Here is a 26547-nt window from a genome sequence, read left to right as displayed (position 1 = left end):
AAAGAAAAATCAAACAATTACGTTTTATTCTATTCAATTTTATTATTAATTAAATAAACGTTTTAACGTCCTGGTACAGCTCTAATATTACAACTATTACATTTGTGTGTACAGTAGTCGAGCTAGTAACGTGAACGGCGGCAACGTGGGCCCGGTGACGACGAGTGTGGGCAACGTCGCCAACGTGGGAAATGTGGGCAACGTGGGGGTGTCGGGCAACGCGGGCAGTGCGACTTGCACCACGGCCAGCATGAGCGTGCCCAGCCACCTGCAGATGGTGCTGCAGAGCTCGCGCGCCGGCTACCCGCACTCGCCCACCGCCGCGCACTACGCCAACACCGCGCCGCACCACGCCTACAATAGTCAGCCTTCGTGAGTCACAAATATATGCTTAATTACTAAAGTATTGCTTTGCTTCGGGATCAAACTTATTACTTCAGATGTCCAGTAACAGAATCATTTATTTAGATGAAAATTACAAACTAAAAGCATTATTTTATAAGTAAATAAAGACGATATGAGAGAGAAAATGTAAAAGAAATGAAGAATGTTTAAATTCATATGCAACAAAATGTAGGTTGCCTGATAACTACTGATAAAGCAATTATTGCACATTAAAAGATTTTCAACACAAGACGGTTGCGTCGATTCCTTTACTGTCCATTATTTATCTGTTTACAATTTATGCTATAATAAAAAAAATATTACTAGAGTTATTAACTTTTCTGTCGACGAACACGTATATCATTTATTAAATTGTAAGAAATAAGCGCTCATAATTGTTAATTAGTATATTCATTTTCAAAAAATAGTATTAGTATGATTTGTCTTTACATTTTTTACGGTCAGACCTCATTGGATATGACCTCGTAACACCAAGCAGCCTTAGCATTACAAGTGTATTGTATAAAGGTGGTCGAATATAAAAACTATTTGGTGCTTTTTTATTTTTAAATTGATCGATTAAATCGCAGTTTCAAAGACAAATATTATTGAATTTTTATCTTGCGCTAACTGTCGCCCGCGACTCCGTCCGCGCAAAATTAAAAACAAACTTAATAACTAGCCTATGTGTTCTTCCAGACTATTCTTTACAACTATGCTAAATTTCAGAGAGATCCGTTTTGGAGATACCTTCAAACAAACATCCATCCATCTAAACATTCGCATTTATAAAATTAGTAAGATTATATGGATACAGTCATTTGGAGTGCATACAGTAATTGTAAAGTTAATAAGTAAAACAATTTTCAGGAACGACAACTCGCGAAGTCAAGCGAGCTCTGGCGGCGGTAGCGGTGGCGGCGGCGGCGGCGGCGGCGGCGGCGGGGGCGACACCGACGCGCCCAGTGACCTGATGCTGTCCTACATTTTGGACGAGGTGATAGAGAACATGCCGTACGCTGACCGGCCCGCGCCCGACGTTAACGTTCTCATGAACATGGAGAATCGACAACTCAGATCCGAATTCACTGTAAGTCATTCTTGTCCTAGCAAAAAAGTGTTCAAATTTAAAAATTAGCCAGTGTTCTTCTAAAAACAATACAGTAAGTTTAAAAATAAGACATATGCCACGTTCAAATATGTAAAGTGTAATTTGTTTTAGGGTGTGAAAGAAAAGAATGCGGTGATCAACGCAATAACCCAAAGTCTGATGCAGTACGAAGCGGTTTCCAAAATCCCCGTGTCTTCCAGCCCAGGAGCACCCCCAGTGTACTCTGTGCAGAGTCCGGTATGTTTCATTATCATTGGTTTTTAATAAAAAAAATCATAAGTAAACTTTCATATTTAGTTTTTTTATTTCACATTTAACTAAACTGTGATCTCATGTAGTCTGAACAGACTGACAGATTTTGACGTGTTATTCGATTCACGGTCCCTGGAATATCATGGGGATAAAGTAAAATTTATTGTTTTCTAATTATAATTTGTTTTGATTCAGATATCGTGCAACATGGGCAGCGGCAACAGCGGGATGTACGGCATGGGGCGGGGCGAGGACTCGCGCTCCCTGGTGGAGCAGCACCGCGTGCGTCTGCTGCACCAGCAGCGCTCGCAGCAGATGCTCGTCTCGCCCGAGGTAAAACTCTTTTCAAAAATATTGCCAGCTCAAGGTCATCTGTGCGTTGCGCAGTGATCTTACTCCGTATCCTTTGTACTACACTATACTCGAAATTGTCAAAATCATTATTCCACTCTCGAACAATGAGAGCTTATCCAAAAACCGACCCAAAGATCGCAATAGAATTTTTTTATACTCCATGTCATACAAAGTAATTGCAATAATTTTCGGATCAATCTCACGGATCCAATATTGATATCAAAGGTGAGATAGTGCCATATTAGATTTAATTTAGGCAACAGTATCTCATATGAATATTTTGAATATTAATATTACTCGGTATTTAGGTGGTACCATAACAAAAGCGAAGGTAATGATTCATTAAAGAATTATTATACAAATTTCTTAAAAATGACAAAGAATACGTATTGTATTCAAATTTCAATGTACAATGATGAATGTAAGGTGTTTTTTTTTGTGGTTTTGATTGTATCATGTTTGTGTCAGGCGACGGAGCAGTCGCAGGCGGACCTGGGCTCCACGATCAACGCGCTCGTCTCCAACGCCACGCCCCCCAACGTCGCACTCACGCGCACCGACTACCATCATGTATATCATCAAAGTATGGATCTCAGATTAAACTTAGACTCCTTACTGTAAATTTCGATTGCAGTTGTTACATATTTATGATTGTCTCTGTTTTTTTTTCTATTAAAAAATACGTTAAGGTTGGCATTATATATCACTGCAACCAAGACCCATAGAACATTACGTGCGGAAGATGTATGAAATTTACTTTCCTACGGTGAAGGAAAACATCGTGATGCAACCTGCACATATCTTAAAGAAATTCAAAGATATGTGTGAAGTCAACCAACCCGCAACTTGGCCAGCGTGGTTGACTATGGCCTAATCACCCCTAACTTAGGGTAGGCTCCGAGCCCCTCGGTGGGGACGTATAGTGAGCTGATGATGATGATTCTGATCCATAACTAGCTCTTTGTCTATCGGTGGATGTTTTTTCATTGTCTCATTAATGTCTTCGCGAATTTTGAAATATTAACATTCGATTCATATTTCCTTTGGAATGTCGCAGACCTGAAGGTAATGACGAATATTGTTTTCACTCAATTACTATTAAAAAGGAATGCAGTGTTGTATTTTAAATATTATTATTGAAGAACTTTCTCTTTTCAGATCAAATGGGTTCAAATTACGGTACAAATAAAATCCCTACGTCTCAACAAAATCCAATGCTTAGCCGACAGCTTGGTGTAAGTTTTGACAATGTTTATTTAATCATGAATAGTAAGAATCAATCTATCGTGCATAAACCTGAATATCACCTTGTTCATCATGACCAACACCTTAAGAATATGTCTCAATTTCATTTTTTTTTTATTTTCAACTAACGAATAAGACTTTATCGATATTTATAATGTTACTAAAATATAAATAATGAGATTGTCGTGTGTGCGTTGCAGAGCTCCGGTCCGGGGTCGGGGTCTGGGTCTGGGTACGCGCACTCTGCGGCGGCGCTGCACACGCCGCTCGCGCACCAGCCCTACCACCGTGCGCCGCGCCCCCCGCACGCGCCGCACCCACCGCACCCCCCACACCTCGGTCAGTTGCCTCACCTCACACAACACTACACACTACCGCCTTCAATACATTTACTTCTATTTACTATCTTATCAATTATTCATTCAGTCTAGTTTTATATTAATTGTAGACATTTTCAATTCTAATGATCCATTGAAGGCGATTTTGTTACCCCGCGTCTTCATTAGGTCTTTGTAGATTTTAGATTTCTTGAAACATTTTTGTAACAGTTATTTTTTAAATAAACGGTGATTTTAATATTTATAAGTATGGAATTAATAATTGATCCGCTTCCGCATTAGGAATACTAATTTTGAAGGTAGATGTGAATTTTCCCTATTTAGATTTATCTGAATTCGAAGCATGATCTGCTAGAGAGGGTTACGATTCTTCAGCATGCCCGTAGTGTATTAGAAATTTTTCGGCCTTCTTTTATACCTTACAAACGTTGCCGAATCTTATTTAATATAATTACTAATTGCATGTCTATACATAGCTTTATATTTAGTATTCTAAAGAATCTATAGTATTCGAAAGAATCTAGAAGTTTGAATAAATAGTATTTGAAAAAGTTAGACGCATGCATAATATATTCGATTTGCGTCATTTTTTCGCCCCGAGTGTGAGTTTGTAAGTCGGTTTAGCTGTGAATCGATGAGGTCGCGTTGAGCAGGCGCGCATCACGGCGCCGCGGATTGGGGAAGGGGAAGGCGCGAGTGATTAGGTAGGTCGCAAGTCGAAGGTCGAGGGTCGTAGGTTCGGCAGTCGGCACTTGTTCGCGTTCTGTCGCGTCTGATAACGCGGCGTGTGTGGCAGTGGGTGGCTACTATGAGGAGAGCGAGGCGAGCGGCAGCGGGTACTGCGCTGAGTACGGGCGGCGCGGCGCGCACGGACCGCACGCCGCGCACGCGCCGCACCCCCCGCACCCGCCGCACCCGCCACACCCCCCGCACCCGCCGCATCCGCCGCACGCGCCGCACGAACAACACATGTCCTGTAAGTACGCACTGAGGGACCTCCATCACCACCACCATCACGCTAGCAGTAGTATTTATCATCCTGGAACCAAGCCTATAGGACTATAGAGAAAAAATATTAATTGAAGGTCAAGTTATTTTTAATGTATCCCTATCAAAAAATATAAATTTTTATTTCAGAAAAAAAAATACTGAGTTTTCACATTTAATAGTTTTAAATTTGATAGTTGCCGTATAAGAGAGAAAATTGGAAACAATAATTGTTTGATATAGTAGAGACTACTGCTAGCAAATGTTTTACGGGCGCATGTGCGATGCGGACTCAGAAATATTTGGTCTATGTTGTACTTAATCGTGTATCAGATAACTTTAGATATCGTATGTAACATTGTGAATAACAAGATAAGTTTATGAAATTTAAATATCAGAGTATAGCCTCTCAGAGGTAAGAACTGTATGTGTAAAATGTAAGAAAAATATTAACATTTCTTCTCCTTATTAATCTATGATTAGTTTTGTGCATGATAATATTAATGCTTCAGCTGACTTGAACAATATAAAATATTTTAGTATTTACAGTATTAAAGCTTACGGACGTGAGTTCAAACATCGATTAACAATGCTTTTGTAAATCTATTTCTGCTTTATATTTTGGATTTAGTTGTTGGCGCGGTATTTACTCAAGTATTTACGCGGGCTAGGCTTAGAATTGTAATTTACGAAAAATTTGCAAATTAACGTTTTTGGTACATGCAAAAAACATGTAAAAAAGAAAATTTTGATCAACCAGTATTCAAAAGCTTTAAGGTATGATAAATACGATGAGTTATTTTTATTTCGTCCTTACAACTTTAAAAAGTTACTACAAGTAAAGTGTAGTATGATTATTACTGTTTGAACGTTACTTTTGTGTACCTATAAGAAAGAGAAAATATAAGCTTTCGTTAATTTTTAAATAGAAAAAAAACCTTTAAATTAGCCATAAAATGTTGTCTACTCTATGACAGAATCAGAACTGTAACTCGTTCACAAAATGGACGCCCTGCGCAATGTTCACAATCTACAAACGTTAGTTATTTAATCCTGTTATAAAATTATATCGTTATGAACTTTGTGTATAGTGTAATATTAATCGAGTATCGTTTTTAGTAAGTGGTGATTTGGCGATGTGCAGGTTCAGGCACTGGCTGCGTGTCGGGCGGTGTGTCGGGCGGCGTGTCGGGTGGCGTGTCCGGGGGCGTGGCGGGCGGCGCGGCGGGCGGCACATCTGAGTACGTGCGCAACGAGCTGCGCGCGGTGGTGGGCGCCCGCTCTGCGCGCCCCGACATGCACGCGCCCATGCATGCGCCCGAGATCGATCAGCTGCTCACCTTCGACATGGCCGCCTCCGGTTAGTAAGCCCTTGTACTTACTATTTTTAACTAATTCTAATCTCTTCACGACTATTTATTCCTTGTAATATTTTCTACTACCTTGACTAATATGAATTTCAAGTTGTGTTTCGTAGTAGGATTAAAATATGATCTGCTAAAAATTGATATTTAAAACCACTTTCTAACATGAAATCTTTAGTTTTTAATGATATTATTTTGTATAAAAAAGAGTCAATGTGGTAGACTTTTCCCTGTAATAATGGCTGGAATACACGATTGAACTGTAGAGCGTTGTGGAATCAATGCCGTTACTAACATATTACTAATGATATCATATTATATTAACACACTGGGGTAACAATTGTTCTTTTTAATTTCACAGTAACTTGATGGGTGTTTATTTTAAAGAATATGTAATATAAAGAATAAGAATATATATATATATATATAATTTCGGTTCTCGCAAAACATCAACCGAGTTTCTTCGTCAATAAATTGGATATAAAAGGCTTTATCAATTCTTTCTTCACGCTGTGGACTTTTCTGTACTTATTTTTTTTTTCTTTCTTGACTATTAAGTTTCTTACAATCTTTGTTAAGTTAATTTTGGAAACCTAGCGTATATTGAAACTTTGTGTATTTTTATAAATATTGATGATTTTGAATTAACATTTATATAAGGTGATCGTCAGTTTCTTATGGACTAAATAGTTATACTATTTCAAGCTATATGTTAAAGTTTTCTCATGTTTATATAAGGTTATCAATAATCAACAAGTGTGGATATCAACAACTTTTACTATAAGAAATTTTTATTTCAATGGCTATTGGAAGGATGTGAAATATTTGTAAATAGTCGTGTATATGTGAGAACAGAAGAGAAGTAAGATGACGGAGGAGTGGAGAGGGGAGGTGTAGGATGGCAATGGCATGTAGGCGAGTGGCGGAGTGTGGCGGAATAGGGCGAAGTGTGGCGAAGTGTGGAGAAGTGTGGCAAAGTGTTGCGGCGTGTGGCGGAGTGTGGTGCGGACAATGTATCGTGTGTACGTACGTAGGTGGCGGCGGTGTGGTGGGGGGCGCGGCGCCCTCGGCGTCCGCCGGCTCGTGGGACTCGCCACAGAGCACACCGGTAAGCTTGGGACGCGGGCGCGGCCAGCGGGACCATATCACATACCTACCACACCTTTCTCTATCGGTTTTTATTGTTTTGTAGATCTACATACCTATGATATTGCGTATTGAGTCTGCTCTGCTGCGTGTGTTGTCAAATCGACCATATTGTTAATTAGAAGCTGTTTTCACGGAAATGTGCCAAAATCTACCGAACTCTATTTCTTTTTAAAATTAAATCTAATCCTTGTATTTGTTGTATTTTACTGCAAAATGAGATCTTTTAAAGCAATGTAAGAATACAGTTTTCTTATTTGTATTATTAGTACGCGGTTTTTATTGGTACATTTCCAATCTTTTTACCGAAGCTTTTGTGATGTGATGTCTAATACTACTTCTTACAATAGTGACTATCAAATATATGCGTACTGCGCATTTTCAGATATTTCTTTCGATAAAGAAGTTGTTGAAAATGTCGTCAAAACATTCGCTTTTAGGGTTTTGTACCAGTTGAAATCTAAGCTTTTTTTTAAGTGAAGGGGTAATTCGCATGCGTAGTGGAGTGTGGTGAAGGTTTTAACATAGTATTGTAACTAATAAAGTGAAAAATCGTTTGATTTTGCAAAACTTGCTTATTATTTGCTTTTATAATGTTATAGCATACGAATTATTTCATTGAGTGCAGTATTATTATATAAGACGATGCATGACTACATTAATGATTCTTGAAGGGCTTTTACAATTAGATAATACGAGGTTCAATCAAGTAACAAGAACACTGCTTACTAATTCAATAGTTGTAACAAAATAAATCTTGACTCTGACAGATATGAACAATGTAAACCGTTACAATAGAGTCCACACGTTTTTAAAATACCAAAACAATGTCGAATACATCAGGTCCACAAAAACCTACAGATCCTACAAGGATGCAAAGATTTTTGATAATATTTGTCTTTTGTTTTCTATGTAATTTGATCGATTCTCGTAAATTTATTATAATGCCCTAGTTTTAATCACTTTCGCCCATAGACTTCATTTGTATTAGAGTTTCAATACTTAGACGAAAAAAGGTCTGTCTCAACTTGTAAGGTTGCGGTTGTGTGTCTTTTTTAATCCGCTTCCAATACTTGTCGTTTTAAACGACATAAAAATTATTTAATGTCTACAGCCGATATGACAATAATACTACAACTAAAAATTTTACCTTGCAGGTTTAGATGTACTTTTGAAAAGTAAAAGCCGCGCAATTGATTTTGTGGTTGGAATAGGAAACCAAACTCATTTAAAACATAACTGCACTAAAACAATAAAAGTTAATAAACAATAATTTAATGAGCCAGTGAGGCATCGATACGATTTTGTATTTGTAAAATGTGGCTATTTGTCATTGTGATATAATGTTAAATGCAATTCAATGTCAACATAGTCATGTAATGAATTTCTAATTAGGATCTTTGTCATAAGCAATGTTATCAAAAAAAGTGGATGCGTCACAAGCGTTATTTATACATCTGTAATGAAATGACATAGCGCTTACTAAGAGATTTTATTGAATGTGATTATTTGATGTCCAGAGTACTACGGAGGCGGGCTCGGCGGCGGGCGGTGATGAGGCGGCGTGCTCCGGGCAGGGGGCGGGGCCGGGGCCGAGCGCGGGGCAGGGCGCGGCGGCGCGGGCCTCGCTGCTGCAGAAGCTGCTGTCGCAGTGACGCGCGCCTATGCTTTCGCCCCCGCCCCCGCCCCGTCATTCCGCGCCCTAGGATTCCAACGTAACGAACCTGCGCGTTCCCAGTTACGCTCTACGTGGTACCTCGACGGCTGTAAGCCTCACGACCGTGAGGCATAATATAGTACACGTATTTATAGAACGTCCCATCGCTGGGATGTTATTATTATAGTCTAGAGCTAGTGATCACTTCGATTTGTAAAGTTATCTTCGACCGCCGCACGACCGCGAGTTCTCTGAGAACTGCGCTCGTCGGTCTCTCGGTCTTCGTGTATAGTTTTTAATTTAGATTCGACTAAGATACGACGGTAGCTTCCTGTGAGGGAGTAAAATATTCATAATCCGCTATTCGATCGACTCGTGCGCCTAGTATACCTACATGATGTACAATAGAAACATACCGCGTGCAATACTGTATAGAAATAAATGACATATTTTTTGGCGTTGTGAACGTTATGTATTATAGTATGAAAGTCAGATGTTACCTGTTATGACAAAGTAAGCTGTATCTGTAGTGCGGGGCGCGTGCACGGTCGCTTCCCCGGCGCGCCGCGGTGGTACCGCGGTGGTGGCGCGGGCTATGCGCGGCGCGCCCTAGGTGTCGCCTGGCTCTCCTCTGTGTGCTCGGAGAACAATAATGTTGTATGTAAATAACGTGTTGTTAAATTATAGCTGTTGCTTTAGTGTACATATTTTGTTACATCATCGTCATTGTGTTTCTTTTACGTTTACATTTCTTGTAATTTTAAAGTTATGATTTATTAATTAAAACTTTACAAATATTCTTTCATAATTTCTATGATATTTTTTTCATCCCTTTGTTGTTTTTTTTAAGATATTGGTTGGTAGTCCGGTAAAAAATCGTGAAGCTACAAAGGAACATAAAATGTTCTAATGTCGCTTCAAAGTAGCAGGTTAAGCCTGGATAAAATTAATTCGCACCAAATTCCAACACTTTCTATACGTGAATACTGGACACAGCAAAGACGTCTCACCTGATGCTATTTACAATGACATAAATTATATTTTTTCATTTATTTTTCTGTACTGTTTTGTTAATTTATGTATCATTGGTCAATTTTCTATTTAAAAGCCGTCAATTATATAACTAATGCATATATAATAGCATCCAATTTCCAACAACGAATGTTTTACAAACTTTTAAAAAAATCTATTTTTTTTACACAGTACAAATTTTTATATATTTTATATACCGCAGCAACGAATATTTTGTTTATAGTATTTTATATTGCATTACATTTTTTGTTTAGAGTATATATTTAAAAAAGTATAAGAATAAAAAAAGTTCGTAAAACTTTTAACTATTTTATATTTTGATATCATTTTACTGTGACTTCCAATGCAAAAACAAATCTACAAAATATCATCTTTTCTTTTTTTCTCTTTAAAAAAATCAAAGATGTAATAAGTTTTAGTACAGTTGTTTTCGATACTGGAAAGTCTATTTATATATGTTTTTGAATCTGCAAATGTCAATGTAAACAGCATCAATGTGCGACACTTTCAAATATTTTATGACATCTCATATTGTAGACCTTATGTTTATAAGCTTTAGGTCCGTTTTTCCTTCAACTAAATGCATTGTTACCATTTCAATTTGTACTAGTGTTTCCGGGCCTTTAAACACTTCAGTTCTAGATTACGAGTTCTATTTTTAAGTTTAATTTTTTTAGTACGTATTTATTTCATTTTCATTTTGTATAACAGAAACAGTAATTTGGAATATATAAGAGTCGAATAGATATAAAAAGAAGTTAAATAACAATACAAAGCCTGCGTTTGGGACCACCATTGAAAAAAATATTAAAAAAATAGTTTTGAACTTTTGCCTAAACCAAGATTTTATACGTAACTTATATTAGCTCGGAATAAATTAAACAATTTCTCCTATAAAGTAGCATATTTATAATGAACGCAAGCTTGTATTTGGAGTTAGTTTCCTCGTGTGACTTACGCGCGCCCGGTTTACCAATGACCTACCTTACACGTCTTACATTTTATATTTAAACATTGTCATGGCACGTAAGACTTAACAGTTTAAAAGGTACTTAATAGAAATCGTTGGGGATTGCGTAAATGAGTTCAAAATATTTTATATAAAGTGAAAAAAAAAACAAAAATTTTACAAACACCAAACATGAAATATAGAGTATAGGTCTACACTTAATTAAAAAAAAAGTGTTATTATTATTACCAATCTAATGATGAACGTACAAATAATATATAAAATATCCATTAAAACCAAATTAAACCATGATATCTTAGAAATAAATAAATATTTTTATACCCTTACGAAATAGTCATTGTCTAGGCTACTGACCAATTTTATTTGTCGATTTTATGTAAACAGTACGCGTTGATGATTCGATTTTCTTAGTGCTATAAATAGTGAGATGAAGCTTTACAATAAACAACAATTGTAGCGAACAAATTCATTCCATTTAGTTCAGTTGGGGAGACGTACAGATGAAATCGGAACTTTTATACAGTACAAGCGATGGCCTTAGCAATCTACGAGACAAATATCCAAAATAGCGGAGTCTGCCTTCATAATGTATAAAAAAAAATCAAATAAACTAAAGCCTTTTTTAATCGATACGATAAATGGAACAGCATCAAATGCCGTATAATAGTTTTGGACATCTCGGTGAGAGTTAAATGTACACAAAGGCTATATTTTTTACAGATTTACGATAATCTAGTTAACGTAATAAAGACTCGTATGAGAACACGTCCATTGCAAGATAAAACCACGGTTACCCGCATTATGTAAATACAATGAACAGTAATAAACATCGGTGCCTCAACATATAAAGATGAACGTATTTTTTCAATAACACCTTTACCAAGATTCTATAAATTTATAACGAAAATGAAATAGATTTAGCGAATTCATTCGATAATTGAATTGTATAAAATAAAGCGTTAAGTCGATATAATGATAACCTGTATTAGATTTATATACACATTGCATTGTAAATAAAATGATATTGAAGTCAAATTCATTGATTTTTTAATTTCTTTATAAATAAATTACTTTATAAAATCCAACTAAACCGTTTGTATTCTCTGAGATGTTTTTATTTTATATATTTTATATTAAAAACATTTTGAATAGATGGTTTTCAGTAAAACGTAAGATCTTGGTATAACTTAGTCTTCCAAAATTTTTTTTTAAATAGTTGACAGTACGCTTTTCCATTTATGTTTTATGTCTCTCCTCAATATCACTGCCCGTACAAGATTGTCAAATTAATTACTATCGGAGCCTACATTTTTGGCGAAAACAATGTTACAAAAACTATTTGGTCAATAAAATCATCAACGAAAGATATTCCTAAGATTTTGAAACATAATTTTTGATAAAAGTAATTTAAATTGGCTTAAAGAATAGAAATAATTTTTACGCAATTGATTAAATTGTAATATTAATCTATAAAAACTTATTTAGATATTCATCTCGGTGTAAAATATACCTCATTGTAAAAATCAAATCTTAGTTTGTAATTAAATTTACGACTTTATATTCTGCAATTTTTTGTATCGAGAATAAAGTTATTCGTTCACCCGTTCTATCCAGTTCATTACTGGATGGAACATTTTATGTTTATATTCTCGACCGCCTTCATTTTTAACGTTATTTCTTTTAATTTGGCTGCTAATATTAAGTAAGTACGGTTATAAGATTAATGAACATTCAAAATTTAAGTGGATACGTCGAGTATGTTACGAGTAAGCTTAATAGATTTTACATTAATTATATTACGATTCATGAGATACTTGTTCTACAATATATCAAAATGTTATATGATAATCTGTTATTCGAAATTTTATGTAAGACAATGTTCTAATTTTAAGGTGTTTTAGCTCCCGTACAGAGTAAAAAATAAAAATTATTTTTTTAGGGTCCAAAATTTCCATCCAGTGCATTGAAACGGTTAAAATTTGGATTGCATTATGTCATAACTGCTCAGTGATGAACGTTGTGGGGTCGCAACTGTCGCGCCCACCTAATTCTCTGTGCGGGAGCAGCGAATACGATTAGCGATCACTCGGTACAATGTCGGCAAACATTGATGTGTACGGGAATCTTTGTTTCATACGGAAAACATAATTAGCACCATGTAAACATTAATTTCATCTCATTAGATGTGTGTTGTAACCAGTGTAATGGGCCCTAAGGGTTCGTTGCGATTCCTTTATATAAGATTATGTGTGATAAATGTATTTATAGGATCGATGGATGACAGTCGCTAACACAAGGAGGTGATCCCGTTCCCGTACATTACTGATTTTATTTTTTTTGTATAAAATCGTACCTCTTGTCTTGGCCTGTCGTCTACAACAGGGCTTCTTTATGAATTCAATGCGTTTAGTTGTAACACATGTACACGCCGCAGTGTACAATGTTACACTAAATCTATCTAAGCTAATTATGTTTTCCTAGAACATTGTGAGTGATCTTTAGATATTGGCCAGCCGCCCGAAGGATTTAAGCGAACTCATGTGTTAATTGTAATAATTTTAGAGCCATAATTGTGATTCGTGTTAGACACTGTGTTACGGGTGGGTTATAATTGTCAGCTTTAAGGAGTATCGTATTGTATCGTACAAGTACGTAGTAGTGAACACGTACTAGCAACTCTCGCACTAGTCTCGGTGGAGCGGCGAGCGGGAATCCTTGCCGGCGGGTGGTCGTTAAGTCTGTGTTATTTAGTTCTTGAAAGTAAAAGTTAAGGCCTCTCGTGTTGCTTTGCATTTCTACGCATCGTATGTATGTATGTTTATATATTTGTAAATAGCTAAAGTACGATATATTTTTACGTCTAGAATACACAACCAAAGTTGTTATAAAAGTGATGGTTGATTAAAAATAAAAATTGATATAGGTCGTTACGTTTATGTACAAAGGTAAAACATACAAACGAAATTTGTATAACCGTGTGGGTACACCTATGTCTTATCGAAGCCTTTACACAACCGCCCTGATATTAGTGAAAACGAATTTATTATTTTTGGTAAAGAAGTCGAATAATACAAAATTAAATTATCTAACAGATATAAATAATTAAAATGAAATAATTCAGAGATGTATAGTATGAGTGTGGCTTGTTTTATTTTTCGTTCCTAATAGCTTGTTCCGGGTCGTTTTGCAGTAATGGTCAATTACCGAAGCCGACTCTAGTGTTGTCCCGCGACACATTCGAGTCGACATTCTTTTAATCATCGACAGAAGCAGGCGTTATAAGTACATTACCTTTAAGTTGTATTTTTTTGTACATTTTAGATTCGAAAATATATTAATATCTAAATGATGAGTGGTTTTATTTCTACACTACAATTATAAATACAAACATAATAAGTATCATTAAATTGCTTGATCACAAAAACTTAATTACTTCTCCTAAACATTTATGCAAGTATGCTATTTATAAAGTATGAAAATAGGTCGTATTATGCACTTTCATCTGGGTTAGTTAGTATCAATTATCATTAACAGGTCGAAGCTCACTTTCGATGGCGGCCGGAGCCGTGCCCCGAGTGCTCTACTGAATTAGTTTACATTCGATCATTGTAGCGGCAGCTTCTATACTCGACCCCTTATAATCCTTCCTTTAACTTGTTTTTTTTCTTTGCTATCAAGAAAATCAATAAGTTTTTTCTATGACTTAATGTATTCTATTGCTATTATCGCAGTTTCGTGTATAATGGTTTTGAATTGGCTCGTGTTTAAGTTCAGAAAGAAGTATAGTACAAAGGTAAGTCTTTTTGAGTATTTTTACATTCGAATATTTAATATCCTAATAAAAATTTTACGAAATAAAATTTGAGGAATGTGAGGGGCTTTTCTTAATCGTTGCCCATACGTATTTATCAGGTTTACAGATAATCTAGAGTTTAAATTAATGACAAAGTCAAAAGGTAACAAAACCTAACATTGACTGAGAATCGAACCTGCATTTTACACCATTCAAAGGAGTTCGTTGATAATGAGTATTGCGTTGTGTGATCACAGCAAACAATAATAATAAACGGATAAGTAACAATTATTTTGTAGGTAAGACGAGTATATCATTAAATAGAAGAAGTAATGAAAAGTATCCTTTTCCTATGTGAGGAAGTTATACTTTTCCGTCTGACGAGGCTCGTACCCGCAAGACTACTGTTGACGGCTCTCTCACCTTTACCAGAACCTAGCCACAGACTTATATAACTAATAAAATTGACTCTGCATACCTATGAAATACTACGACAAAATACGTAGCTTAACTGATAGAATTGATATACATTTATGCTACTCGCGAAAAACATTACCCTCTTCCCAATAAAGCAAAAATTATTCCTATACGCGACTATAAAGTAAAACGATAGAGCTCCGCTGACCTTGCTAACAGTTAATAGGTTCAAATTAATACACCTTGTTTTAATAGGTAAGGTAAACTAACCATTGAGGTGAAGCGAAATTACTGTGAAATTACCTCATTTGTTATACCTAAATAAAATGTTAGTTTTAAATTTGTATACATAAAATATTCAAATTTTAAACAAATATTGATAACAAAATCAAATTTCAATATTGAATACAATGTAACAGATTACAGTTTAATTATCTACCAACGTTTTAATTGAGTCTAAATTTAGAATAAACAATACGATTGTTCCGAGCGTCTTTGCCTACGCCGCTTTTTTAAGGGCGTGATAATATTACGTACTTTTCTTAGACAATGGATAGAGATTTTACAAGAGGACAAAATATTTTTTTTTATATTATTCCTGGTTAATTCAATGGAGGGGTTGCGACAAACGCACGGGACACGGGAGCTAACTGGAACAGGGCTTCCCAGTCCCAGTCCCGACGCGCTCGGCCGCTCGTACGCACGCATGCGTACGCTCTCGGATCCCGTTGCACGCAGTATTCGGTTTTACGACGCAATTTTATTCCACAACGAATTTTATTGTTTTTATTTGTGTTATAACTATAACTTTGTTTTAAATGACTTATTACAATTATTTATTTCATACCGAGTAATAACTATGTTAAAATTATTGGTAAACGTACGGTATATGTAAATATAACTGCGGAAACAATCTTTTAAAAATGTCTTGGAGCTGTCCATGGTCCAAAAGTCGGCAGCAACATGTCGCTGCCACTCTACTTCTGCAGAATATAAGTCAGGTTTGTTATCAATTTATATTTTGCAAAAACATTTCAGTGTCACACTCAACTAAAGATCTAGCTTATAAGTTCAATTTTCGTCTAAATTAGTTTAAATTACTCTATATTTTTGGATTGATAAATATAAAACAGATTTGTTTATACATATATGAATGATGTTTATACATATATTGATACATAAAACTTACTTCGAGTCATTACTATTCTAGTTACTTATGATACACTACTGAATTGTTTATAACTTTATAACGTCTTCAAAATATAGTCAATGAACCCATTACAAAAGCATCCTAAGTGATTCCCGTTCGACATTTTCTATTGGAGAGTTAAAGTGGGACAATAATTGTAAGATAATTCTGGTATTTAGTTCAATAATATAACTGATTGCTTTTAATGGATTTAGAATCATGCGTGCATGTTAATGTTCTGTCCGGCTATAAAAATATACGTGCCGCGGGTGTTCCGTCTATCTATTCTGTTTAAGGACTACTCCTTCTGTGTACTTTGTGGTTTAGTATTCATTTTATCCAATATGTAATTGACCTTGAATAATGTGTATGTGTGCTATCTACCTATTCAAGCTTTTAAAAAACAATAGAAAACCTAAACTATTTTAAGCCGACAACAATTATTTTGTTTGAAACAGAATATGTACGTATAAGAATTTTTGTTTAACCCAATCAACCGGTAACGTTTGTTACCAAATTACAATAATTATCAGCATCAAAAACAAACTCTTTTCTAATAACAGTAGTTATCTACTAAGGTATACAGTTGTTACTTTGAAATGTTTACGTTGTTCCTGTCATTAAATTAATCGTTGTTATCCCGTCAACAATACTATGGTTACGAAATCGAGGACGGGTTTTTGTAAAAAGTAAAATTTATAGAATGACTGTGAGGGATGGGAGAGCACATCAGCTGTGCGCACCTCGGGGCTCGCGGCTCAGTCGCCCGCAGGTCGAGCTCAACGTCGCTCGCTTAACTCACTTGCCGTTGCCGCGCACACTCTTATTCCGACAGACACTATTGAGTACAATAATAGAGAAAAACCCTAATTTCCACCGTGTAATTAAATTCAGTTTCATATGCAAAATAAAGAACTATTCAAGAGTTTTTGGGTCATAGAATTTTATATTGCAATTTAAGAAAAAGTAACAAAATATTTATTTATAAAATAATGAAGGAAAATGCCTTGGAACTGTTTGTGGGGATATGAGTCTCCGCCGCCCGCGTGCAGGGTGAGCGAGCCGCTGCATCTTATATCGCAGGTAATTAATGTAATATTCATATTGATACATAAATTACTAATATTTATTATATTTTACTGGCATTGGTTTTAGAACACATTTCAAGAAATAAAAATATACAAAAAACTATGCCTGCTATGCAGATAATCAAACTTGTGGAAGTTCAGGGAGATTCGCTACATCCACAAGAACATTTACATTTTAAGAATTTAATTACGAAGACCGATTATAAACACACAACTATCGTTACTTGTTCACATACGGTTTTTTTCGCGCTAACATTTTAAAGTTATGAAAGATCAACAAGGAAAATAAAACTTATCACTCACTTATGAAATTTTTCGATAACAACAATAAGGGATCAACTTTTATACGAAACACGGAACTCATATCAACCATTATACGTTTAATTTACGTAATTAATTACTAACAATGTTAATTATTTTACTGTTGACATCATCAACTTTTCGTTTTACATTCGTCCTCACTGTTCTATCTAAATCACATATATCATAAAATTTGATATATTTCTACGGAATCTTTGAAATAGATCAATTCCGGGATTCTATCTGAGGTCTTGGCAACCATGACATGCATATCAAGTAGTTGTGGTCAGATAACCAATTGCTAAGACGGGGCTATCTATTAATCTAAGTAACAAACAAAGTTTTACAATATAATTATATCCTTAACAATAACTCTAGCTTTTCTAAACATTATTACTGTGTTTTAAATAAGAATAAGATAATTTACAATATAATCTTGCTATAAATCATATTAAAAATTCAATACTAATTATTGTTACTTAAAGAATGTGTTATAGTTATTGAGGAAAACTTAATCCTTGCAAAGAAAACACTATAGTTGTGTTGTAATGCCATAATGAATAGTGTGTTTAGCTTGAAATGATAATGTGGGATGTCACGTCGCTCAGGAACTGAGGAGTCGCAGGTCATTTGGGAGAGAGCAGTGTTATCAGCTATGCTATGATAGTGTTATCATTGTAATGCACTTCTTACAAACATAATGTAAACATTGATCACTTTTTGTATTAAATTGTTAATTTAATGTAACACTAGAGGTCGCTCACGACTTCGTCAGATAATAAATAATTTGTCTAAGTTACTCTTGCATATATCAGCTATCGTATAGTGTAAATAACATAAAAATCGGCCAAGCTGATTCGGAACAAGCGCGGATTTACAAACAGACTGATAGACAGAGAACATAAATGATAAGAATTGGATTATCGTTAGAAAAAATATGAAAATTAATTGTCATTCAATCCAATGTTCGCAAAATATGACTCTTTGATACACATACAGACACTGCAATTTTATTAAATCTATAGGATATAGATATAGACAGATAAATAAAAAAATATTCTACGGAGAAGGTTAAGTTTATCTATTGAAATAAACAATTTGTTATCACTCAATTTTAACCGAAAATTTTCTTATGCAAATACCTAATTTAAATAAATATTTTAATTGGTTGCAATTTTGTCAGTTTATGTCAACTATGGAAAAATTGTATTTGTTACTTTCGTATTCATTTATGCGGATTGTAACTTGACTTCCGTAACACAGGGGTGTATTCACCAATGTTATGTCAAATAACATTGATTCAAAAAGGTTGTTTACTTTTTTACTGGCCATTCACAAACCGTATAAAAATTAAAAATAACTAGTTTCAAATAGTAACTTTATTGTTAAAGTCATGTTTAAGAGTTCGTAAAGTGTTGATTGATTACTTTGTTAGTGCTAGCCCCCCTGTGCAGTTATATCGCTATTGTTTTGTGTGTATGACATCATTAGTTTGCCTTGGCGAGTGTGGTTAACGGTAGAATGCTAATGTGTGATGGTCCGAGCGCCGCCACGGGCTGTGCGGCGCGGCGGGCGCACACCGACACTGAGAGACTTCCCGAATGTTGCGCAAGCGCAAGTGCTGGGCCTGCGCCCACGCGGCCGCCGACACACTGGTAAACATCGCCCCAAGTTCACTGTCAACTTAATCTATTTTATCTATTGGTAAAACAAAAAACTAACACGTCTCGATATCTGTAGTGACGCATTCTTTCACAGTATCGTATGTCGCTTGTGATTTTAAAGCTTTTAGTCAATGGACTTCATTAGTGTGATAAAAATAGATATTATAAAAGAAAGATAATGTACATATATGATATAGATGTTATAAAGAATAACAAATGAATACGTAAGGTTTATTCGTAAGAGAGGGAGTAAATCCGTAATTCATACCTATATTCTTTTCTATATATTTGAAGTTTCCAAGTTTTTTAACCTTAAGCGTTTATATAAAAATCTGGGTTAAATGTATCAACTTTCTAAGTTTTATAACAAGTATAAAAAGAATAAGTACTTAACGTCTCTTTCTTGTAGTGAGTTCGAGTACTGTCTATAACTTTTAATGAGCTTTCAATGAGTTGACGGATAAAATAGAAGTTTTAGCACTCACGTTTCTTGAGCCGTTAGAGACATTCCTCGAATAAAATTGCGATAATGTCTGTTATTTGTTGCAGATGAGTATCGTATATAGTAAAGTCATTGTGCCTTGTCTATCTCGCGTTTATAAGTTAATTAAGATCGTGTGTGCGGCTCGTAGCGAGGCTATCGGCGCACGGAGCGGACAATGGGGCCTGTGTGTCGGCGGCGCTTTGAGATCGAGGCCTCCGTGCAATTAGTTAAATCATAATGATACGTTATTCCTTATTGTTTACATCCTTTTAAACAATGCTTATCGATTAAGGGAGATTAGTTAATAACAAATGACAAAATGTACCTTGCTTTGCCTTTGACTTTTGTTGTACGACAAATATATTACCAAATTAGAATTCAAAGGTTCAAAGAAAGCTCTATGTTATTTAACAAAATGTTCCGGGACAGAAAAAAGTGAATCTTTCATTGTAACATTTTTTTAAATATTATAGATTGAAGAGAACGAAAAATTAAATAAAAGTGAAAGCTTTATGCTTCCTTTACTATAAAAGCAATAGTTAACCGGTCGTCTTTATGAATGGGACACGTAAGTATGTGGCGAGTGGATCGCGTGGATACGGGTCGGTAGCGGGCTAGCGGGTAGCGAGTACAGTGCGGATCGAAAACTCTTAGCGGGGGCCCGGCAGCCGAGTTGCATGGCGGCGTGGCGGCGGCGGATATACGCGATGATTTAGTGCGCATTCCTGCGGGGCGCCCGCAGCCCGCAGACCAGGCGACCGCCACCGCGCCTGCCTCGGACCTTGGGAACGAGATTAAACCACATTCGTACGACGACGCACAAAGCACTTTGTCACCGCATTGTCCCATTTCTTGCATTCTTAAGACGCTTTGCCGGGAATTCTTCGAAGATTATGTCTGCTTACAAAATGAAATAAAAATCTCTTAGTACTCTCTTAACCCTTTTCTTGTTAGTGTATCTGTACAGATACATCAGAATTAAAAAAAATCTAGTGTTATTATTTTTAAACGAAACCATGATATTTTTTTAAGAATATTTAGGCCATTTCTTAGTTTCGGAACGCAACTTAAGTTTTTTGTGTTGGTCAGGCTGATGAGCTGTCAAACTTCACTTTAGTTCAAGTTCCGACATGTTGTCTCGCAAAAAGGTAAGAAAAGTTATGATTTTTTCTTGTTATAATGTATTGAAGGAGTGGATGTGTTAAGTTATTAATTATAGATATATTTAGCACTAAAATAATTACTTTGGACATTCTTTAATTGTCTGGTTGATGCTTCATGTGACTTTTTTAATGAATGTATCTCCTCGTGCACATTGCCAAGAAACTAACAATTCTATATATATTTGATATGTATCTCATGGTACACACTGCTAGCTTTACTAACAACTTTTACAAAATCCTCATGTATCTGTATGTGCACACTGCCAAGCTGAATAACTGTTCATATGGCTATGCATGGCTTATTTTATATATTAATTGTAGGTCCATATGCTTTCAAGAGCTAGCAAAATACTCACATTGGTGCCAAAACACAGTCAGTCATCAAATGATGAAGAAAGTTCGGATTCTAGTAGTGAAGTCGAGAATTTTAATCTTCAAAAACGCGATAGTACTGAATCTTCATCTGCTCCTTCGCTTCCTTCTTCTCTTGAAAATCTTCACATACTTTCTGACGATGAAAACAACCTCACTTCCTGCCCTACAGTATCAATGAAACCAGCGTCTGAAAGTATTTCTTTGAATTCTTCAACTCAAGATTCTCTTCACTCGGTCATACCTCCTTCACCAACTGCCATTGTAAATGTTATTCGAAATAAAAAGCCTAGATTTAACCGAATAGTGCCTGAAACACCAGAGTCATCGCCAGCAATAGTAGCAGCCTCACCATCGCCGTCAAATATAAATACACGCTCAAAACAGCCACGGCTAGCTGTAAGGCGCCTTGCACCTATACAAAGAAAGCAACTGAAATTCCATTGGAATAACAAGAAATTTGAACATAACGCCGAAATACACGATAAACAGTTACCTTCAGATACCATAAAAACACCACTAGAATATTTTCAATACTTCTTTGATGATGGCATCCTTAACATGATTACAGAGCAAAGCAATTACTCAACTCAAACAATTGGTCGTTCTCTTAATTTTTCAACACAAGACATCAAAGATTTTATTGCAATAAATTTGATAATGGGAATCGTGAATATGCCGGCCTACACTGACTATTGGTGTCAGGAATTCAGATTTTCACAAATAGCTGATGTTATGACACTCAAAAAATTTCAACAGATACGACGGTACATCCACTTCAACGACAATCTGCTTGATGACGGTGATCGGTATTTTAAAGTTAGAGGCCACTCATTGAAAAAGTACGTGCCAACTTTTTGAGAGTTCCTCATGAAACCAGGTTCAGCATTGATGAAATGATGGTGCCATATAAGGGCAAAAAAGCCGGTAATCGAAAACAATACATAAAGAGCAAGCCTCGCAAATGGGGGTACAAAATATTTGTTAGAGCTGGTGTTTCGGGCTTCATTTATGATTTTCTCGTATATGGAGGTGAAGACACTTTCAGATACCACCTATTTTCACGAGAAGAAATGAGCTTGGGCTTTGGGGCAAAAGTCGTCTTCTCACTATGTAAAACTATTCCTGATCCAGCATGTTCAGTTGTGTACTTTGACAATATTTTCACCAGTCTAGAGCTAATACATATGCTCCGATATAATATGGGTATATTCTCCTTAGGTACCATAAGGTCAAATAGACTACGTGGCGCAGAACAAAAGCTTCTAAGCCCTCAAAAAAAAGGCCGCGGATCTTATTCACGAGTAGTATGCAATACAAACAAAGTCTGTATTGTCAAATGGCATGACAACAAAGTGGTTACTGTGGCAAGCAGTTATGTTTCTGAAACTCCTGTTGGAGTTATACAACGTTACAATAAGGATTTAAAACAGAGAGCTGCTGTCCCCTGTCCCAATATAATAAAGCACTACAACGCACATATGGGAGGAGTCGACCTTGCAGATATGTTAGTGGCTTTGTACAGAACGGAGATGAAAAGCCACCGATGGTACTTACCGATATTTTCTCAAATGTTAGATATGTGCGTGAACAATAGCTGGATTTTGTATCGCAGACATATTGGCGTGAATAACATAAAACGACTGAGTTTAAAGAAGTTTCGACATCATATTATACAGGGGCTCTTACATTCTGGGAGACAGCAGCCATTCAAAAACTCTGATTCTGTACCACCAGCACCAAAAAAGATTATAAAAACACCCTGTACCGTAAGGCCAACTGCGGACGTTAAATATGATGGATACAATCATTTCCCTACTTTTGGGTCCAAAGGACGATGCAAACTATGTATCAAAGGTCAGACTACTGTTATGTGCATCAAATGTGGTATGAGGCTGTGTCTTTTACCGGATAGGAACTGTTTTTTCAATTTCCATAATATGAATCTCTAAAATTAATCTGATTTTGTATATTTTCATTGAAATTCCATTTTTGTTATTAAATAAATAGTACAAAGTACTGATTATTAACGTGTTTTTTTATTTATTTTCATATAAATTATTATATAATCAAGTCATAGATAATTTGGCAATGTATCTGTAGAGATACATTGATAGCGTAATATATTTATCAATGCCCTTGGCAATGTATCCCACAAGATACGGGTGGTTTTTTTAAAGGGGTAGTTTGAATATTTTTTTTTTCATTTTTTTCTAGACCCCTTGGGTCATTAAAGTTAAGTGCTATGAATATTATTTTTATATTCGAAAAAATAAAATTCTGCCAAGTTAAGGGTTAATAACTTAAGTCGTATTATAAAAAAAGAAAAAAGTTTAGTTGGTATTTACTTCTTGAAGATTCTATAAACTATTGATAATATGTTTATCGTTTATATGCACAAGTGATCTTAAAACAACAACCATACAAGTGATAATTCGAATCGGGATATAATAATTTCACTAAAGCGTACTACAAGCCGGAGGTTACAAAATACAGGAAGTGTCGCAAGCGTTTGCTGGCGGAAGTGGTGTAGCGGCCGCACAGTACGGTACGTGAGATGCGACTGCAGGTGCCTAATGATGCCTCTAACGAACATGACGGGAGCGCCACAGGCATTATTACAACTAATGTAGTACGTAATTGAGCAAGTCAATTGGCACAATGATCTAAAATGCCCTTTGTTCGCATTTGGTATAATGCGTATATCCGTGGATCACTTTAAATAAAAGATAGATACTGTCGGATACCTTCATATGTTTATCAGAATAAGTGCCTTAGTTTCAACTCCTTGGAGGTTGTTTAGCTTTAGGTCTTTGCTAATTAACGACGAATATTATACACGGTTGCTTTCGCCGCGGTTGGGCATAATTGATTCTCCGATCAAGACGTGAACCCCTACTTCACTTGTGCTTTTTTTATTAATTGCGAGATATGTAGTTCTCCTCTATCTATTCTTTCCAGCAGCATTTCCTCCTTCTGTCATAGAAATAGTGAACTAATGCACACCTAACTCTTCTAATAGTCTCGGGATGTAAAAATACAGTTTATATAATTATAATATTAGTATCATCATCATCATCATCATCATCAGCTCACTAGCACTCACAGCAGGCCTTGGAGCCTACCCTAAGTTAAGGATGATATTAGTATAATTGTATTTATAAAAACAAAACAATTGTATATTTTATTTGGTCGTTTCTCTGTTTTAATATAATAATTGTAAAATCAAAATAATTAAAGCTGTTCTAATTAAAACTAAGAACTCACAGTGACCGTAATTAAGTAAAGACAAGTCATCTGAATGCACTACTTTTGCTAGTGAGAAATGGGTTAAAATTTCATCTGCTTTAATCAAAGTTACGTGGTCGTTCTCCGGCTAACCTTGTCGTAAAATCGATCAATACTTCGTAATACTTTTCAAAGAAGTCGTTTGACTTGTAGCAATGGTTCGGTGATTCTGCCGACTACTTGTTTACGTGGGAACATTACTTACATTTCTTAACGGACCACCCAACACTGTTTGCACCACTTTGAAACATAAATAATGTATTATTTTCAATTCATCGTCATCAGGTCACTGTACGCCGCCATTGAGGGGCTCGGAACCTAACCTAAGTTAAGAAAAACATAACTATCCTTAAATTTCTTCGCAAATTTGGATTCTAACGCAAGACCTGCAGATTACAAGTTAACTTCTTAACCCCTGAACCACTGGCGCGCCTTGCTATATTCAGTAAGGATTATTTAATTGACCTTCATCTAAATTTGAAAGTAACAATTCGGACAATGTTACGTTCAAATAATGCCAATATTTATCTTTTGTCTAATTTTAGTTCATGCTTGCTATCACGTTACTGGTGGTCTTGTATTTCCTCGCTGAAACATAAACCGGTCGCTGGCAGCGGGCAGTGGACCTCCAAAAAAATAGCACGCCTCACGGAGCACGCGCGCCACCTGACAAGCGCGACCACTCAACACTGCTTAGCTTCTAATTACATACATTATTATACCTACTTGTTATAACCCAAAAAAACTGTTAGAAATTGCTATTTAATGAACATTTACTTATTAAAAAAAACAATAAGCCCAACTTTGTAGGTTTTCACATTTTAACCGTTTTAAGAAAATATTCATAAACTTATATTCATTTTTAAAATATTATTAAAACAAGAATCTGTTACTGTCTACCCGATAAAGTTAAAGACTGATTCATAATTCTAAGTGTTAAATTTAAACAACCCCATGCAATGAATCAATACGTTTGAATGGAAGTCATAAAACTAAATTTATTCCCTTATTCGTTCATGAACAACAATCTAAAAATATTACTGGCCACCTGGCGCACACGACTTTTGACTTGGAATGCGTGCGGGTAACATTATTTACTATGGGACTCGAAACCGCTACAGTACTAACCCTTTACAATGGTTTTTTCTCAATGTGTACACACAATTTTTAAGTACAAGCTGTCGTTAATTGGTTTTATTTAAAAACGATTTTAATTTTCAAAGGGTTTTTTTGGTACGATATTCTTGACTAGGTTAGAACTCGCTTCATTTAACTTTTTTTGTTCAATAATGAATTGTTCATTTTTCAACTGTTAATCAAAATTAGTTTTAGTTTATGCCGACCTAGTTTTATTTAAATTTGTTTTTAAACTTATTTCTTACTAATATTATAAATGTGAATGTTTCGATGGATGGCTGGATGTTTGTTAGAACGTATCTCCGGAACGGCTCAATGGATCTTTATGATATTTGGCACAGATGTAGAACATAGGCTACTTCTTAAGTTTTTTTTATTCGCGCGCGGCCGGAGTCGCGAACGACAGCTAGTTTTCAGCATAAATTTCAAATACACTGTAAGACGTTCTTTATTTTTTTGAGCAAGATCATGCCCCATATAGCACTTGGGCGAATTATTCTAAAGCAGATGTTGGCCATAAACTTTGAAATATCACGCCGCGTGAATCACAGCCGCCTGTAATGATATGTACAAGATGTGTCAATAACCTTTTCAAACAGACACGCTACAAAAAATACATCCATTCTCATGTAATTTAATACTACTTAACAACATAAATTTTTGTACAGTAATAAAGAAAACTCAATTTCAATAGTCATGTCATGTAATAATTATTATTTTGTACATTATGGTATGTTTTCTGTGTATTTTTTCCATTTTGAAAAATACGTATACAAATGTGTTCCTTTCTTATGTCGTGAAGTTTGAAAAAT

General features: G+C 35.6%; 2 protein-coding genes across 7 annotated transcripts in view; both read left to right on the top strand.

Annotated features, from left to right (window-relative positions):
* tai (basic helix-loop-helix family member taiman) overlaps nucleotides 1–8763 on the top strand; it is a 32939-nt gene extending 24176 nt beyond the window's left edge. For 4 of the 6 annotated variants that reach the window (XM_013325769.1, XM_013325767.1, XM_013325763.1 and 1 more), the window contains 10 exons: nucleotides 115–372; nucleotides 1255–1474; nucleotides 1607–1732; nucleotides 1943–2080; nucleotides 2570–2684; nucleotides 3260–3336; nucleotides 3547–3685; nucleotides 4481–4660; nucleotides 5816–6031; nucleotides 7070–8746. In XM_013325769.1, coding sequence (XP_013181223.1) covers nucleotides 115–372; nucleotides 1255–1474; nucleotides 1607–1732; nucleotides 1943–2080; nucleotides 2570–2684; nucleotides 3260–3336; nucleotides 3547–3685; nucleotides 4481–4660; nucleotides 5816–6031; nucleotides 7070–7227 — 1627 coding nt within the window. In that variant the 3' untranslated portion in view covers nucleotides 7228–8746. Of the gene's footprint in view, nucleotides 1–114; nucleotides 373–1254; nucleotides 1475–1606; nucleotides 1733–1942; nucleotides 2081–2569; nucleotides 2685–3259; nucleotides 3337–3546; nucleotides 3686–4480; nucleotides 4661–5815; nucleotides 6032–7069 lie in introns of all 6 variants that reach the window. The other 2 variants (XM_013325766.1, XM_013325765.1) reach the window with 2 other exon arrangements.
* An 8249-nt stretch (nucleotides 8764–17012) lies between these two features.
* The window catches only part of by (focal adhesion protein tensin), a 79342-nt gene continuing 69807 nt past the window's right edge, over nucleotides 17013–26547 (top strand). Inside the window, exon 1 of the mRNA XM_013325807.1 lies at nucleotides 17013–17322. Coding sequence (XP_013181261.1) covers nucleotides 17242–17322 — 81 coding nt within the window. The 5' untranslated portion in view covers nucleotides 17013–17241. The remainder of the gene's footprint in view (nucleotides 17323–26547) is intronic.

The sequence above is a fragment of the Papilio xuthus genome, unplaced genomic scaffold (assembly GCF_000836235.2).
Source record: "Papilio xuthus unplaced genomic scaffold, Pxut_1.1 DF824655.1, whole genome shotgun sequence".
NCBI lineage: Eukaryota > Metazoa > Arthropoda > Insecta > Lepidoptera > Papilionidae > Papilio > Papilio xuthus.
This window is presented reverse-complemented; position numbering and strand designations above follow the sequence as displayed.